The 16,631-nt window shown below is 53.2% G+C and overlaps 1 protein-coding gene across 1 annotated transcript in view; it reads left to right on the forward strand.

Annotated features, from left to right (window-relative positions):
* The first annotated feature begins 313 nt into the window (after positions 1–313).
* The window catches only part of TOM1L2 (target of myb1 like 2 membrane trafficking protein), a 49,326-nt gene continuing 33,008 nt past the window's right edge, over positions 314–16,631 (forward strand). Inside the window, exon 1 of the mRNA XM_035339383.1 lies at positions 314–429. Within this exon, the coding sequence (XP_035195274.1) occupies positions 378–429 (52 nt within the window). The 5' untranslated portion in view covers positions 314–377. The remainder of the gene's footprint in view (positions 430–16,631) is intronic.

A 16,631-nucleotide genomic window follows, 5' to 3' on the forward strand; every position in this document is an offset into this window, starting at 1 on the left:
AATCAGCGCCCCCCAGCCTGCCCTGGGGGCGGGAGGAGGAGCGTACGATTGACGTAGAGTTTGACCAATGATATTGCAGAACGGTGTTCTCGTTGTCCAATGAGGAGCGCCGCTAGCGGCGTCCCCGCTGTCCATCAACCAGAGGGCGAGGGAAGGGCCGGGACCACCGCGGGGGCGGGCCCTTCTTTTGACAGTGACGGGCGCGCGCTTTAACCTATAGAAACACGGGTCGTGCGGGAGAGAACCAATGGGATGAGGGGAGGCGGGCCGCGCTCGGCAGAGCGATCGGGGATTGGCGCGGGCGGCTGCCAGTCAGGGCGGTGGAGGGGGGAGGGAGGAGGGCGGGCCGCCGGGCCGCTGTTTGTTGTCATCCCAAGATGGAGTTCCTGCTGGGGAACCCCTTCAGCACCCCGGTGGGGCAGAGCCTGGGTACGGCGGCCGGGGTCGGCCGGGAGGGGAAAATGGGGGGCCGTGGGGGGGCCCTGAGGGGAAATGGAGGGCTCTTGGGGGGAAATGGGGGGCTGCGGGGGAAAATGGGGGGGTAATGGGGGGCAATAGGGAGCTCTGGGGGGCAATGAGGGGAAAATGGGGGGCTGTGGGAGGCTCTGGGGGGAAATGAAGGGCTCTGGGGGGAAATGGAGGGCTCTGGGGGGAAATGGGGGGCTCTGGGAGGCAATGGGGGGCAGTAGGGGGCTCTGGGGGAAGATGGGGGCAATTAGAAGGCAATAAGGGGCTATGGGGAGAAAATGTAGGGCTATAAGGGGGTAATGGGGGGCTAATGGGGGTGATAAGGAGGTAGTGGGGGTGGTGAGGCTTGGTAGGGGTCAGGGGGTGCGAGGGGTATTCTGGGGATGTTGGGGAGGGTCTGGAAGTGAGGGACTGGGGGTCCTGGGGGGCTCTGAGGAGCTCGGGGCTCAGGGGGGAAGCAGAGGGCTGCAGGGCTGCTCCAGGGGGTTGCTGGAGGGGGGAGCTGTGCCCGTGTCTGCCCTGTCCTGGCTGTCTCCTTCTCCTCTGTCCCCAAGCGTCGAAACCTCCCTGGGACTCGTGGGGGTGTAGGGAGGGTGGTGGGGTGCGGAGGCACGAGTGTGCGCTGGGTTTTCAGCCCGGCGCGTGAAGTGTGGTGGTGTTAGCGCTTCGGTGGCGTGAGGGGGCTTGCTGTCAGCCTGGCTGCCCCGCGTGGCTACCCAAGGCCTTCCTGGGTCGCTCCTACCCCCGCCTTCACGCTCAGCTGGGGCCAGGCTGGATTCGGGCTGGGCTACTGGGGCCGGGGGAGAAAGCCCAGGCTCTGCCTCCACGGGGCCCGATAACTCGCCCGTGGTTGCCGTCGCCTTTCCGCTTGTAGACGCTGGAGAAACGCAAGCTCTCCCACGTTGTGGTGGGGCAGAAGGACGGACGGGCTCCGGCTCCCGCAGCGCAGGGACCGTGGCGGCGTTCAGTCGAATGCACTTCCCCTAGCATCCCTCTCCGCTGGAGCCGTCGTCTTGGTTTTCTTCATTGGTTTCACCACCAGCAGTAATCTTAACGCCTTGCTTAGGGCGTTTTATACAATATAACACGTAGCCACGTCCAGCCTGGCCTCCAGCTGCTCCACGTTAACTTAGGAAATGACAGGGGACTCGTGCCTTTGGGAATCGAAGCAGAAACGATTTGCAGGGCACCCGGCCTCAAAACCCAGAAGTTGTTTTGTCGCTGTGCCCTCGCCCACGTGTGCGCAGCCGTCCCGTGGCAGAGCTGCAGGGCCCCGTAGCGGGGAAGTCTCGCGCCGTGCTTAGGAGATGGCTGGACCCTGGCTTTGTCAGGCTGCGCGGAGCATATGCGCACCCCGCTGCTTCTCCCCAGCCATCTGGGGTGTTGGCTTCTTCTGGTTAGCGAGAGGAGCGCGGAGACTTGGAGGCCGAGGAGGTGAGCGGTGGAAGCTCGCTGGGATCCTTGACGTGGGTTTTGCTCCGTCGGGTTTGGCCGTGGGGTGACATCTGCCAGGCCGGCTGGCTGCCTCGCCGCCTGGACGGGAGTTCTTCAAGGAGCGTCGTTCTGCGAGGGCGGGAGTTGCCGATTTATTTATTTATTATTATTTATTGGCGGGTTCTTTCGGCATCAATAAGTGGTTCAAAGGAGTTGCCTTCAGCCTCGGTTATCGTGGAGGGGTTTTAACGGTGCGATCTGCTTCTCTAGCCTTCTGCCTTTCCTGCTGCGGAGTGCAAAGGCTTGCACAGCTCTTCCATCCCCTGGCTCTTTCGACAAGCAGCCAACTTAAAGGCTTCTGACACAAGGCTCTGAGGGCGCTGCCCCGTTAGATAAGGTCAGGGCCGTGTGAGGGGCTTAGAGCCCCCGTAACGGGCAATTCAGCTGCACTTAACGAATGTTTTTGCGTCCCTTGGGGGGGAGAAGAGCTGCAGATGTTATTTTGGGAGGTTTGTTTCTGCTGCTCGTAGCGCTGCCAGCTATGCCTTCCTGAGACAGCAGCGGAACAAAAGCACGCCTTGTTCTCAGACGGTGCCGCTTGCCCAGCGCTTCCACCGCTTGTTGTGTGGTGGGTTTTTTTTTTTCAATGAGCTTGTAGAATATGATTTTCGCTTACGTTCCTCCTCGTTCTTTAAAAGAAGCCGCACGCTGTTGCCTTGCTGTTGAAACGTATCGCGTCGAACGCGGTCGGGATGCTCGCCCGCGAGGCCTCGCGCTCACCGGAAGGGAGAAGCGCGGGGAGTGCTGAGGGTCCGTCGGCACACCAAGAACTCCCCTGCCCTGCCGGCAAGTAGCGGTGCTTCGCGTCAAGGTTTAATCGGGGCGAGACGTCTTCACATAAATGCCAGGTCTGAAAGAACAAAGATGTCAGAGAAGGCCCGGGGAGAGCCGAGCGAGGTAATACAGGGGATTTTCTCTTTTCCTCCTTCTCTTTATCTGGATAACGTCTGAAGCCAGGCGGGCTTCTCATGTGAACTCTTTTGCTTGATGTGGGAAAGTAATGCTAGGATGAGCTCAGAGGATTTGTAATGGAGATGGATCGAGGCTCATGCATCTCAAGTGCCCGTGCAGACGCGAGCCAGGTTCCTCATCTCCCAGAGCTCCCCGATTTCTGCACCGCCTCGTGTGGTAGCCTCCGCCTCGTTCCCAGCGGCCGCGTAACAGAGGCCGTATAAAACACCCCTGTGGCTGCTAATTACAAACCTCCCCTTGATTGACCTGTGGGGACCGAGCTGTCCTTTTGTCTCTGGCGAGGCCTCCGCAGAGCCGAGGGGTGGCTTCAGGAGGGCTGGGGGCGGCTGGCAGCCACCTGAGCCCGGGAGGTTCCTGGGCTTCTGCTCAGGGACGTTGGCTTCGGAGCCGTTTTGCAATTTCCGTGTTGCCTTGTAGCAGCTGGTTGCAGTAAGGGGAGGCAACGGCAGTATCTTAAACCCCAGATTTAAAAGCCTCGCCCAGGATTGTGTAGCGGGATCTGTCACTTCTCAAGGGCTCTGTGAGGCACTGAAACTTTCTCACGTCCAACCGCACTTAGGAGAAGTCTTCAAGGCTTCCTCAGCATCGCTTCAGTCGGCGCTTTCTGATGGTCCTCATGAAGGTTCCTGGTCAGGGAGGAGGAAGAACAGGAAAAGACGTGTCGTACATTGCGAAGACACGATGCTTGGTGCCTGGAGAGAGGCTGCCCTGTGGGAAAAGCAATTTGCTGTCGTGGGAGTTTTGCCTTGAGGTTCCACGTCCTGCCATGAAGTGCGTTTGGCTCTTTTTCAAGGCGCTCACGTATAAAGCGTCACCGCTCTATTCAAGGTGAGCAGAGGAAACCTCCTCACTGGAGGTTAGCAAAAACATCTCGGATGGCTAAAACCGAGTGAATTACAAGAGCTGGGAGTGCTGGCAACTTTTTCTTTTCTTTTTTTTCTTCATTCTGCTTATTCGACACAGGCCACACGGCTCACACACGAGGAGAGGGTAAACCCAGGTCCGTCCGTAGCATTTTTTAGCTTCGGGGACTTGGCGAACGCCTCAGGAGGGTGTTCACGTGTTTGAAGCCAAGCTGAGCCTCGCTCCTCGCCCCGCAGCACCCTCGGGTGTGTGGGGCTGAGCGCAGGCAGCGCTGCTCGTGGATGGACGGAGGAACTGAAGGACGGACGGGGACACCGTGCTCCGTTCTGGTCCGGCTCTGGGGCAGCAGGCACGTGGAGTCTGGCTCTCAGCCACAGGCCTCCCGGCAGGGCTCCGGACCTGACTTACACGGGGACCTGGAAGTTAATTTTTAACGGAACGGGAGAAATGAACTCGTCCTGGGTTACTGGGCTGAGGGCGTTGGTCAGGAGGTGCCGCTTTGCAGCCCCGGCTCCTGCTGGGGTTCGAGCTGGGGGCTCAGGTCCGGGTGCTTCCCTCGGAGGGGCCCGGCGCAGCGCTTTAACGAGCAGCGTTGTTTAAGGAGGCTACAAAAACGAGGTTTCAGCAAGGGATGCGGAGGCACTTTATTGAGGCAGCAGCGAGGCAGACAGCTTTCCAATTGATTTTTATCAAAGCATTTGCAGTTTCCATTCAAGGCTGTTAAACTGGTAATAAATGTGGCGCAGAGCTGCTGTTTTGTTTCCCCCTCTCTTTTTTTTTTTAATGAGACAAGATGTATGGAGACCTTTTTATTCTCCTTTCTTCTTAGGAAACACTTAAGAAACCCTGAGAAAGGTCTTACATCTTCACATTTTTATGGGTCTTAGAATAAAAGTGGCTTCTAACTAAACGAGTTCCCAACCCCAAGCAGGCGTAGAGAGATGTATGACAGGGCTCAGCCCGCCGTCATCCTGCAGCAAGAATTAGCTCCCGCTTTCGTGTCCCCATACACAAATTGCCTAAGTTAAGGTCAGAGTAAACTTCCTGCTGCGCTGGAGGGATGCTGCCGGGCTCCGAATCATCTCCCTTGCCGTGCGCTGCACCGAAGCAAACAGCCCCGAGACGCTTACTGGTACTCGTACCCACTGAAGTCCCGTGCCCTGATCAGAGGGCAGCTTTTCTCTGTACAAGCTAGCAGAAGCTTTCCTTGCTCTCAGGTGCCTGCAGCTTCTGCTGGATCAGGAAGGTGAACGTCGTCCTCGCCCACGGGGCTCTCCTCCAAGCTTCCTGGGCGTGCTGCGGCAGCTGGCCAGTTGTTAGCCACCCGAGCCCACGCTGATCGTACTGAATTTCTCCATTAACACCAGTGACAGGACCCGCGGGAACGGGGTTAAGCTGAGGCAGGGGAAATTTAGGCTTGACATCAGGAGGGGGTTCTTCACAGAGAGGGTGGTTGCACACTGGAACAGGCTCCCCAGGGAAGTTGTCACTGCACCGAGCCTGTCTGAATTTAAGAAGAGATTGGACTGTGCACTTAGTCACATGGTCTGAACTTTTGGGTAGACCTGTGCGGTGTCAAGAGTTGGACTTGATGATCCTTAAGGGTCCCTTCCAACTCAGGATATTCTATGATTCTACTCTGCCATGGTCATGCCTCACCTGGAGTACTGTGTCCAGTTCTGGGCTCCCCGGTACAAAAAAGACAGGGATCTCCTGGAAAGAGTGCAGCGGAGGGCCACAAAGATGATACGAGGCCTGGAGCATCTTTCCTATGAGGACAGGTTGAGAGACCTGGGTCTGTTCAGCCTGGAGAAGAGGAGACTGAGGGGGGATCTTATCAATGTCTATAAATATCTGAGGTGTGGGAGACAGAAGGATGTAGCTAACCTCTTCTCAGTGGTTTGTGGGGATAGGACAAGGGGCAACGGCCACAAAATAGAACACAGGAAGTTCTTCACCGACATGCGAAAGAACTTCTTCACGGTGGTGGTGATGGAGCACTGGAACAGGCTGTCTAGAGAGGTTGTGGAGTCTCCTTCTCTGGACATATTCAAGGCCCATCTGGACTCCTACCTGGGCAGCCTGCTCTGAGGATCCTGCTTTGCAGGGGAGTTGGACCAGATGATCTTTCGAGGTCCCTTCCAACCCCTACAGTTCTGTGATTCTGTGAATCACGCCCGTCCTGCAGAAGAGGGGCTGAGAAAAAGCTGGGAGTTTTAAGATACTAGTTGGATCTGCTTTCACTTCGTGGTCGTGGATTATGTCGTAAGGAAAATCCCCATGAAGCGCGAGAATGGATATCCTGTAACAACAGGAGCCAATAAGTACGGAGTCGGGAATCTGGGAACTTGGAGAAACTGCATGTGTGAGGCGGGGTAATTAGTGTAATGCCTTTTAATACTGGGTTCCTAAGACTGGATTTATTCTACGGGCACAAAAGGAGATTGCAGTTCGCGGAGGTATTACAGAGAGTATTTCTGAGTAATGCAGTTTTATCTCCTCCGGCGCAGTACGTTTAAGTGTGTGTTCCGTATGCTTCCAGTACAAAGCTGGACGTGAGGGGTCGCAGCGTGAGGACAGCTCGTTCCCGCTTCGGTACTGCTCTGCTCGTGTACTCGGCAGACTTTGAAACTGCGCGTCGAAAACGTGCTTAACGAAAGAGGCGGAGTTAGAAAAGCCCCGCAGAGCGTTCCGGCTGCTTGCAAACTTCATCCGAAACAATTTTAACCGAAAAAAAATGAAGCATTACGCGTTTTCCTTAGCTGAATTAAGAGCGCTTTTAAATTAGCCTGCCTTTCCTTCCCAGCCTGGTACCTGCAGCCCTGGTGCTCTGCGGACTTGGCCCGGTGAGCTCTTTCCTAGGTGATTCCCTAACGCGTGGGTGATAAAAAGCCTGCACACTGGGAGAGAAGTGCTGTAAGAGCCCTGAAGGGTGAACCTGGAGGGCAGCCTGAGTGATTTTTTTTTTTCCCCGTGTCGGTGTGACGGGACCGCACGGGTCAGCCAGACCTGGGCTGGATTTTCCCATCCGCAGCCCCCTGGGGAAACACCGCTTTGCTACGCGGAGGGGACTTGTTGCTGGGTATAAAAATCCTGGCTCGAGGGCCTTGTCTTCCGTATGTGCTTAGTCATTCTGCGGGCAGTTCTCCCTGGCTGTTTTGCTCGTGTGTTTCGGTTATTGTCCATTGGAAAGGGCTCTTCTGAAGCTGAGGGCTCTGGAGGGCAAAAGACCCCGGTCTGAAGGCTTTGCTCCGTCCTGGTCTCTTCCCTGTGGAGCAGGAACCTTGCTGCGGGTGAGCGTGCCTTTCCGTAGCTCAAGGAGCCGGATCTTCCAATTGATACGTACCCTTTCCTTTGCTGAGGAAAGGGATGTGCAACTAAATTCAGTCTGTTGGTGAAAGCGCTGTCCTTACATGTAAATATTCCCTCTGTGATTGTCTTGTACCTGCCAGGTTAATCCGGTGGGCCCCATAACGAAGTAACTCAGTTCAGAAGGAATCATGAGGCAAGGAAAAAAAAATACATCAGCGTGTCTTCCCTGTCTGTGCTCGGGTAGCTCCTGGCGTGGTACGTACGGGCTGTTTACCAGCGTGTCTGCACCTCTCACTTCAGGGGAACCCTCTGGCAGCCCGCTGTTTGCAGCACGGTCTCAGGGAGCACCAGGAGGCACGAGATGATAAGCCGCTCCTCAACGATCAGCTGCTCCGGGGAAACCTGTTGAGTCGTTGGGTTCCTTCGTAAGTCCGCGTGCTCTTTGAGAGGGAGCCAGCCTGCTCCCAGCTGGTCCTCGGCAGCCTTCTGGGTTAGATTACTTGGGGAAGAAATTCTTTGCTCAGGTCCAGATCAAAGAAGCCGCGTGCAGAATGAAGGCACGTGTTGGTGCTGTAAACTGTGCTTGAACCCCAAGAACTTTGCCGAGCACAGATTCCTTTTCGTAAGGCTGGAAAGACTTTGTTACCTCCCGATTGTCATCAGCAATATCGAGGATTTTGTTAATGTTGTACCCTCTGTATTTTCATAGTCTGCTTGTGTGACCAGCTTTGTATTTGACCCAGGTAACAAAGAATTCACGCCTCTTGCGCAGCTGAGTAAATGCAGAAAGAGGCCTTTTTTAAAATCCGCTATTTCCTGACTGCTTTTTTCCCTGACTTTAGCTATCTCTTAATTACAGCTTTTTGCGTTTATTTCCCTTTTGGAAGGAAAAGGACGTCCCTCCTTGCCTACACACACAGAGAGCTACCTTGAGCAGATGAAACGAGCTGCAAGCTTCAGCAGCTCTGCCAGCAAATTTGGGAGGTCGTTGTTCCGCGCTAGCCCCACCAGCCAGCCGCAGATCGTGGCTCCCCATCGCTTTGTCTTCTCAGGCTGACAACCGTGTTTCCACAGGCAGCTTGCCGAAGTTGTATTGTTCAACAACTTCCTGAGATGCAGATAACATTTTTTAGGTCTCTTTAAGGCTCTTATTAGTGACGCTGTCTGAAAAGGCAAGCCTGAAGGAAGGCGTTGAGTGATGTGATGGAGAGGCAATGTCGTACCCCTTCCAGAAGGGGTTCCTTTTGTAAAAGCTCCCAAGGTCCTGTTGACCTGAAGTCAAGCAGGTCACACCTTCGTCCAAGTATTTCTGCGTGGAAATCTTGGATAGCACAGCAGAGATGGCTGCAGTTGGTACAGGGGCCATCCGCCGGGCCCGGTACAACCTTTTTCTCCCTTTTGCATGAATCTGGCCAGAATCATAACCCTGAAGTGTTCCCCTCCACCAGAGCGATCAGGAATGTGACCGCTTCATGGGTTTCAGATTTAGGAACAGGAGAGGAAAACGATGTGCAAACTGTACTGGGATATTTCATTCATAGCAAATCTTGAAACTGGTTTCTGCATTGGGACCAATTACTGCCCGGATGCTGTCCGGGACTGTCCTGATTGCTGCAGGGTACAGGTATGAGTGATAAGAAGAGGACTGGCAGTGAAAGGTAGGGGTTAAGATCCGGCACATATTTGGGTTTGGGGCACCCTCCTCTCATGTTCAAGCTGTTGTAATAAACAGCTTGCTTTTTGTTTTGATTGTCTCTGAGCTGCCCTTTCTCGACTGATTTTTCGGCTCTTCTAATTAGAAGGGTATTTTTGTGAAAAGAGCGATCTCACACCTTTGTGAAATGTTCCGCGAGTACAAATAATGGGAAATCTGAAATCACTTATTAGGCCAGGAGTCGTTATGGCAACTGGGAGATGGTTGGCTAAGCAGCGAGTGAGATCAGTTTTTATTTACAAGCGTAATGAGCAATTAAGTTTGAGCAGCTGTCAGACTTGGAAAGTGATTAAAGTTCAGCAAACAACCCAAACGGGTCAGCGTTCGGGTCGGGGGGGGGAGGAGGGTTTCTGTCCCAAGCAGAAGCAGTGACACTCGCGTGGTCCCTGGCCCTGTGCACTGCAGGAAGGCTGCGCTAGGTTTGGGATGTGATATTCCGTACCACGTGGCGTCCTCCAGGAAGGAGCGAGCTGCAAGCAGGAGACGGGAGAGCTGCTCCCGGCAGCTTCCTGCCGAACGGGGATGCTCACACGACAAAGAAGCCACGCGTGCCGTGCTCCAAACCCGTGTTCTCATTCAAATTTTAGCTGCCCAAGGACCGATGCAGTTATTTTCCAGAAGTACACCGTGGTTCTCTGATACATTTACGTTGTTTGTATCTCACAGCACCGCGCTGTCGCGTACTAGAGGTGAATTCAGTGCACCCTGGGAGGTACTGGGACGGTTTCTGACCGAAGGACTTTGCAGTTGCGTGCCTAGATCACAGAGGTGGCTGAAGGGGGACTGATGGCAAAGTAAAAACGACGGTTTTAGAAGCGGGCACGCTTGATATAAGCTCCTGGTATTTACACTCTCTGTTATCAGTCTTTTTCAGGCTTACCTGCAGCAGTGATGTGTAAGAAATGGGGCTGTAGGCACGGAGGAGAATTGTTACGGGGTTATTAGACACCAAGAAACCCGCATTTCTCAGCCCAAGCAGGACAGGATGGGGCACATGTATCTTGTTAGTGTCTGTCGCTGCCTGATTTACACTCGGGTTTCCCGAGCAGGTCGCCTGGAAGCGTTTTGCCTCCGAGCTCGTGCAGGAATACGGAGCTTGGCTTGTCGGAGGGGGCAGCTGGCAAGGACGGCGGCGCTGGCAGCAGCTACCCCTGCTATCCCCTTTCTACCTAGCAGCAAGCAAGCCAGCTCTCCTCGCTTCCCGCAGAGAAAACGCTGAGTGTATTCCGGGCACCGCTCCTCAAGCCGTGGAGGTTCGGGAGGATCTGAATGGGGTAGGAGCTGGCTGCCTCTCGTCTGGTGGAGCTGCGCGAAGGAAGGCCGCAAAACCGAAACGCGAGCTGAAGCGTTTCACACCAGCAAACGTGAGCTGCCGGCCCTCCAAAGCTGCCGGCTTCGCGCCGTCTAGTTCCCCTCTGCTCGTGGGATAACCGTGGGCTTGCAGCGGACGCAGCTCTCACCTCCGGAGCTGTGGGTAGGGGGGTGCTGGGTGTGGGGATGTGCACGCGGAGCGGTCCCGCTGCGAGATTTGGTTCCGTTCGTAACACGTTTTAATTATCTCCTCTGAATATCTACTTAAGAAATGTGCCGTGGCGTGCCGCCGTGAAGGAGTAAAGTTGTTCCTGTAACTGCTCTTGTTGTAGGATTGGAAGATTTTTGCCTCTTTCCCCCCCTCACTAAATGTAATTAGCGTCTTCGGTTTATTTTAAGCACGTGTGAGAATGCAGGCAATTGACTTCAGGAGGAACCTGTAAAAAGAGAGAAAGAATTCTGATGTGGGCGCCTGATGGATTATCTTGGCCTTGTAGTTTGTTTGCAGCAAACAACGTGTTACAAGTGAGTGGGTGTTACAAGGAGGGGGAGTTTCAAATACATGGGGATGGATTTTTAGAGTTTGCAGCTGACGTGGATTAAAAATTCTTGGAACATTTCATCCATGAAAGGCAATTAGTTTTGTTTTATGAATATGAAAAGCACGTAGCTTGTAAGTACTGTAGTGAAGTCCCAAGTGAGTTATTAGAACTTGCTTTACTCTTGTAGTACAAAATTAGCCATCAAGAGCTGATAGATTTCAAATCTAGCTCCCTGACACCCTGATCATCCATAACTTGCCACAGACTTTATTTTCAGTCTCACCTGTACTTGCTGGATACTGCCAAAGTCCCGAACGGGGCAGGTGGTCACAGATCAGGACACCTCCTCGCTCTTGCGTGCCGCTGGGATATCCAACTGTAACACGGCGCTGCGGGCAGCCCTGGGTGGTAGAACTGTCCTGGCGCGTAGGATATCCCTCGTCCCCTCTCGTACCTCCTGGAAGCCTCTTACCGTCGCAGACCTCCATCCGCTTTGCATGCACGATATCGTTTTCCTGCGTTTTTTTTTGCGGTGATGTCTTAAAAAGCAATCTGCAAACTTTGGGTAAGAAGTTGTAGCGGTGTTGGGTGTGGTTGTTACCAACAGCAAACCCAGGGCAATGCAGCCCTGAGGCATGCTCGCTAACAACGCGCAATAAACCGCCCCTCTCAGCTGCCCCTTCTCTCGGAGCTGTGAGTTAAGGCTGATAAAAAGAACAGAGTTATTCCAGCAGTAGGCTTTTTTGGCATTAGGACACATTAAGGTATACGGATAAGGTATTTAACAGCTTTTGTGCAGTATCCGTCTCGTCTTTCTGTATTTTTTTGGTGTGGGAGAGCCAAAGGCTCAGCTCTCAGCTAATTTTGTACTCCTGGTGTTGGTAAACGTGCATCATTCATTCGGGGTGGCGCTGTTTTAATGCTTGAGATTCTCAGTTAAGGAACTGTCGAATAGCTGCCCGCAGTCATCCAAAATCCTCGGATAAATGAAACAATGGAAAAACCCTTTGGCAAACGGCAGGCTAAAATCCAGGTTCTGCCTGTGGCAATGACCAAATGCCGGCGTAATTTGGCGCACAGCACCGCCTGCCTGTCCGTGGCCAGAGGAGGAGAGAGGCAGATAACCACCGACTCGTTCAAACAGCGGCGCGCTGGTGAGTTCTCCCACGTGGAGCCACGTGGATGAGTTACAGCCGTCGCAGCCTAATTCAGAAAAAGGCAGATCCGAGGGAGAACACTTCATCATCCGCAAGCTTTGAAATTAAGCTCTTGTGCCTCTCATCCGGAGAAGAAAGACGGACACTGATAACGCGAGAGGTGTGGAAGTGCAGCCAAAGCCGTCACCGCGCCGCTACGGCACTGCGGGGGGACAGACCGTCACGAGGAAGGACCGCGGGTTTGTTGCTCCCCTGCGGTACATCACCCAGGGAACGCCTCCGTTCAAATCCACTAAAAGCCATTAGTACCAAACACGTGTTTTAAGGCTGCTTTGGCCTTTCTGCGTGAAGACTTGAGCGCGTCGATTTCTGCCGTGAGCAGACGCCCGTTTGTCAGCCGCGAAGAAGCGCCACGCTTTGCATCCCGTGGCTTTGCGCTGAGACGGGGATCTTGCCAAGGTCACTGCTGGAAGAGGGCTGAACTTTAGGGTGAAATGTCTGGGAACAGTGGAAATGCCTTGCTGAGCTGCTGCCGTGCGCCCTAGCTCTGGAGGCCAGCTATGCACGGTCAGCGCGTAGGCTTTCATGAGTGCACGGTGCCCAGGAGGAAGTTTCTGTTGTTTTTCTCAAGCTGAGAATGAGGAAGTCCGAGGGATTCCGCTTTGGTTTAAGGAAGCCGTGGTCTCTTTTCCGCCATCTGTTTGGAAAGAGGGTGACTTGCACACACGTCGTTCAGCGAAGCGTGCTGTCAGCAGCAACCATTTCTGCTGATGGGGGAGTCTTAAAAGTCTTCATTGTATAGAAACACTGAGCTGCTTGGGATCCAGACTCCAAATGCCTTTTGGGACTGTGACTAAACCCTCACTTGTGCCTGAGATGAGCGGCATCCGAGTCCAGGAACTGCCTGTGTGCCCTGTGGGGCCGTTTCTGTCCATCTGATGGCTGTAGTGCTGTGAGGTCAGTCCGGTCTTACAGCCTGCAGATGCATCAGGCCCGATGAGATGGGATAAACTCAGCTGGTGAAGCTGATATGCTCTCCTGCCTACCCTGGTAATATCACAGGGATTTGGCTTTTGGTTTGCTTCTTGTTCAGGTGAGGCTCAGATACGAGAACAAAGGAGGAATCTCTTTTGTTATTCAGCAGTTAATATTGAAGATGTTTTACTCCATTCGCCTTGCTTTGCTTCTGAATCTGCTGCGCAGCTATGCCGAGTTAATCAGCTGTAGATTCCTGTTCCTAGGAGGCTGAATTTCTGGGGGATGTCTTTTCCGTAGCATATCGAAATGACAGGAAGGTTGTAACAAAACTGAGAATTCCACGTGGTCCTCAGAAGTCAGAATAATTGCATGTTACATATTCCTATGTGCAGGTAAGTGTGAGCTGGGTTGGAGAAGCTTGGCATTCGGGCGGCAGCTTCAAAAAGAAGAAAATCTGAAAGTTAATTGGAGGAAATGACAGTTCCCAGTCTATCCCCGTGCCTTCAAACGGCATTCGAGCTAAATGCTCCTTATGGTCGTACGTATCCACGGCCACAGATCCTCGTTATTTTATTTTATTGTAGAGTCTGCACTCATTACAGGCTTTGATTATTCATTTATTCAGCCCCGGCAACTTTGGCAGAGGAACGAGTGGAGGATAGATGACTTCATCCAAAAGAGTTTCGATGTAAGCATCACCGAAATCAATTGAAAAATCGCAGCGGTCAAAGTGGGTGACCAGTGCCGCGGCAGTACAACCCAAATCACGTTTTTCTGTAATGCCTCGCAGTTCAGATTGAGCCCGTTTGTTCTAGCTGACTGGCTTTTTCTTTGGAAGTGTGAAGCTCAGCATTTTCAGAGCAGTGTGAAATAAGGAATGTAAAAAAAGGACTTGGAGCAGTGAGGTGGCTAATTGAAAAATGCTATTGGAGCCGCGCTGCCGTACAAAGAAACTGGCAGGTTTTTATGAGCAAGTCGCTTCGGAGTGGAGTTCTGATCTAGAATTTTCAATGATTCGCACTCAGTTTTTAATAGCAGCTTTTTGATAAGAAGGAAGAAAACCCTCCTGTTGACTGCTGTAATGTCTAAGTGTCTGTGACTGTCATCTTAAAAGCAAAGGTAGGGAAAGGAAGGGACTGTGAGGCCCGGGAGTACCCAGGTGCGTTATTTTAGTGTATTCCTGTCTTCCAAGCGAGACGTCTTGAGCTCGGGAGCCATGTGAGTGCCGAGGATCTTTGGTCTTACCTTCATTTCGCTTGGACAGCCGAAATATGTCTCTGTGCTCTCTGTAAGTGGTCCTGCCCCAGGTCTTATTGATGGTGCCGCGCCGGTCGTTGGTGAGTTGTTGAATCTGAGAGGCAAACGCAGCCACAAAACCTCGTGGTGCTTTACAGCAAAACAGCTCTGCAAGCTGCAGCTGGGAGGAGAGATGTCATCATCCCATTCAAGAGCTGCTCTTCCCTTGTTGAGCTATCCTCTGTGTTTTGCTTCGCTCTGCAAAACTTTTCTGTCTTGAAAGACCTTCGCACGTTCTCTGGAAGCGTTTTGGTTTGACCTCGCTTTGGAGAGAGCTCCGCCGAGCTGGAGGGAGAGCAGCCAGCAGGATGGGAGTAAGAGCCTGCAGATACCGTGCCTTGTCCTGTTCGCTGTCACGCAGTTAAACCTAACACATCTCACCCGTTGATTTGTCAGTTTCAGTCTTGGAGCACCCCTGGTAGGCAGCTGGACTATTAACAGACAAGACAAAGATTTCAGATCCGCAATCTTTGGATATTCCAAGACAAGGAAAAAGGAAGTTCTGTGCCATTCGAACACCAGAAGTCAGATCCGAGCTGTCGGAGGGGAGGGCAATAATTTGAAATCAGAACTTGTGCTTTCGGGTCTCTGTAACGTTATGCACGGCCGTGCGTGTTTCTTGCATAAACAGGAGGTGTTATTTCCTTGTGCGTAATTCTTCCCAAGCATATAAATCAAGAGTCTCTGAAGCAACATCTGGAAGAGTCTCAGGAGAGAAAGCTGTGATTTCTCTGAGCACAAAGCTCTGTTCATTGAGAGGTTCCGACGCGCGGGCAGAAAACCCAGCTCCCAGATTTTCGGTTAATGCAATCTGTAGCTAGCGCAACGCTTGAGTTTTGCCTTTTCCTTCAGGACCATTATGCAGCGCCACAGCCACTTGCTGATACCTCCAGATAGCCCTTTCAGAGGGATTTTCACCCCGGTTGTGCCGGAACCAGGGCTTCCAGCAGTCAGGTTTTCAGTCTTGGCTTTACGGACGTGCGTGCGGGACGTGAGTTAAGCAGTGTACGGACTGAGACGTGCTCAGCTCAGTCCTGATGAACGCCTTCAGGGTGTCTCCCTTAGCAGGCTCAGCGCGCTGGTCGGAGAGGAGCGTTGGAAGAAAAAAAGTGAGATTTTAGGAGCGTCATCAACATTAAACGGTGATTTTGAAGGAAAAGGAGCACGGACTGCGTCTGGAAGGGCTGAGAGTACCCATCAGAGGACAACCAGGGTTAGCATTGCTTTGGCAGATGCCTTTGGAGCTGGGTCCTGGGTGGGTGGTGACACTTCTTCGTTTTCTCCCCTGTATTTAAAGGTCCCTCCCTGTCCTGCCCTGCAGCCCTGCCCGTTCGGTAGCAGGTACGTGGGCACTTCCACCTGGTGACACCTGCCAGGTCGGGGCGGGTTGTTTGGGAGGAGGCTTGGCTGGGGACGTGTGTGCTGAGGCTGCTTTCCCTGACCACTACAGACCAGCACCTGGATGTACACGACTTCCATGCGAGCAGGGGAACGGCCATCCTGCCATTTGGCAGCCTCTGGAAATGCGGGCACAAGCTGGATCTCAGATGGAGGGTGTGAAATAAAAAAAAAAGCATGTTTTTTCTCCTTTCCCTTGCAGACTAGAGAGCAGCTAATGCGCGTGCACATGCAGTGTCCGAGGTCTGCAGCACGCTGGGCGTGGAGTGCCAGGTTGTCTTTCTCTCTACCGCAACGCTCGGGCTTTAATTTGGGAAACGTGGTGGGACCTGAGAGCGTCTTGTTTCGGAGAGCATCTCTGGCCATCGTGCCGTGGCTCTGTGCTGTGAGATGCCAGCTCCTGGCCCTGCGGCAGCGACAGCCCCGGCGTGGGAGCTGTGCTCCCTTGGGAAGCCACGCAGGGCACCCTCAGCGCCCAGGCTGGGAGCTGCCTGCCCTTGTCTGCAATTAAACCACGCCATAAACCCTTCGGTTCGGCGAGGGCAGTGGCAGGGAGGGCTCCCGCTGGGATTCTTCTTTCCTTGTCTGGCTTAACATTTCGTGCTCCACCCTGGGATTCCTTTGGTCTTATCTCAGAGCCCTGGTGTGGACGAGTGCCACTGAGGTGCCTTTTAATGAGGTTGAACGAGACCGAGGGACTGGTGATCGTGTACAATCAGTATTTGCATGCCACTCCTTCACAGTCCCGCGCTGGTACCCCAAATGTGATTAATTTTGTCAGTCGTATCTATTTGCTGGCTGAGGAAAAGCCTCAGAGGGATGCACGGCTTCTAAGATGTCCGATAGATCCTGGACAGGTTATTGAGTATTTTTAATTTACTGCGTTTCAGATCTGCTGGGAGGGCTTCTCTTAAGGAAGAGTGCAGGCGGAGCTGTTCAGTGTTCTCTGGGCTGCAGGAATTCATCTTTGCGCGAAGCTGCTCGTATCAATCACTTTCATTAGCTGCATTTTGTTCTGGTAATGTACATAAAGCTTTATTGCTACAGAACGTGATCTGCCTTCACCTCCGTGCAGTCCTTGCTGCTTAGCAAAACACTTCAGTTACCATTAAAACCCCCTTAATA

This window comes from Oxyura jamaicensis, chromosome 14, assembly GCF_011077185.1.
Source record: "Oxyura jamaicensis isolate SHBP4307 breed ruddy duck chromosome 14, BPBGC_Ojam_1.0, whole genome shotgun sequence".
In the NCBI taxonomy this organism is placed as follows: domain Eukaryota; kingdom Metazoa; phylum Chordata; class Aves; order Anseriformes; family Anatidae; genus Oxyura; species Oxyura jamaicensis.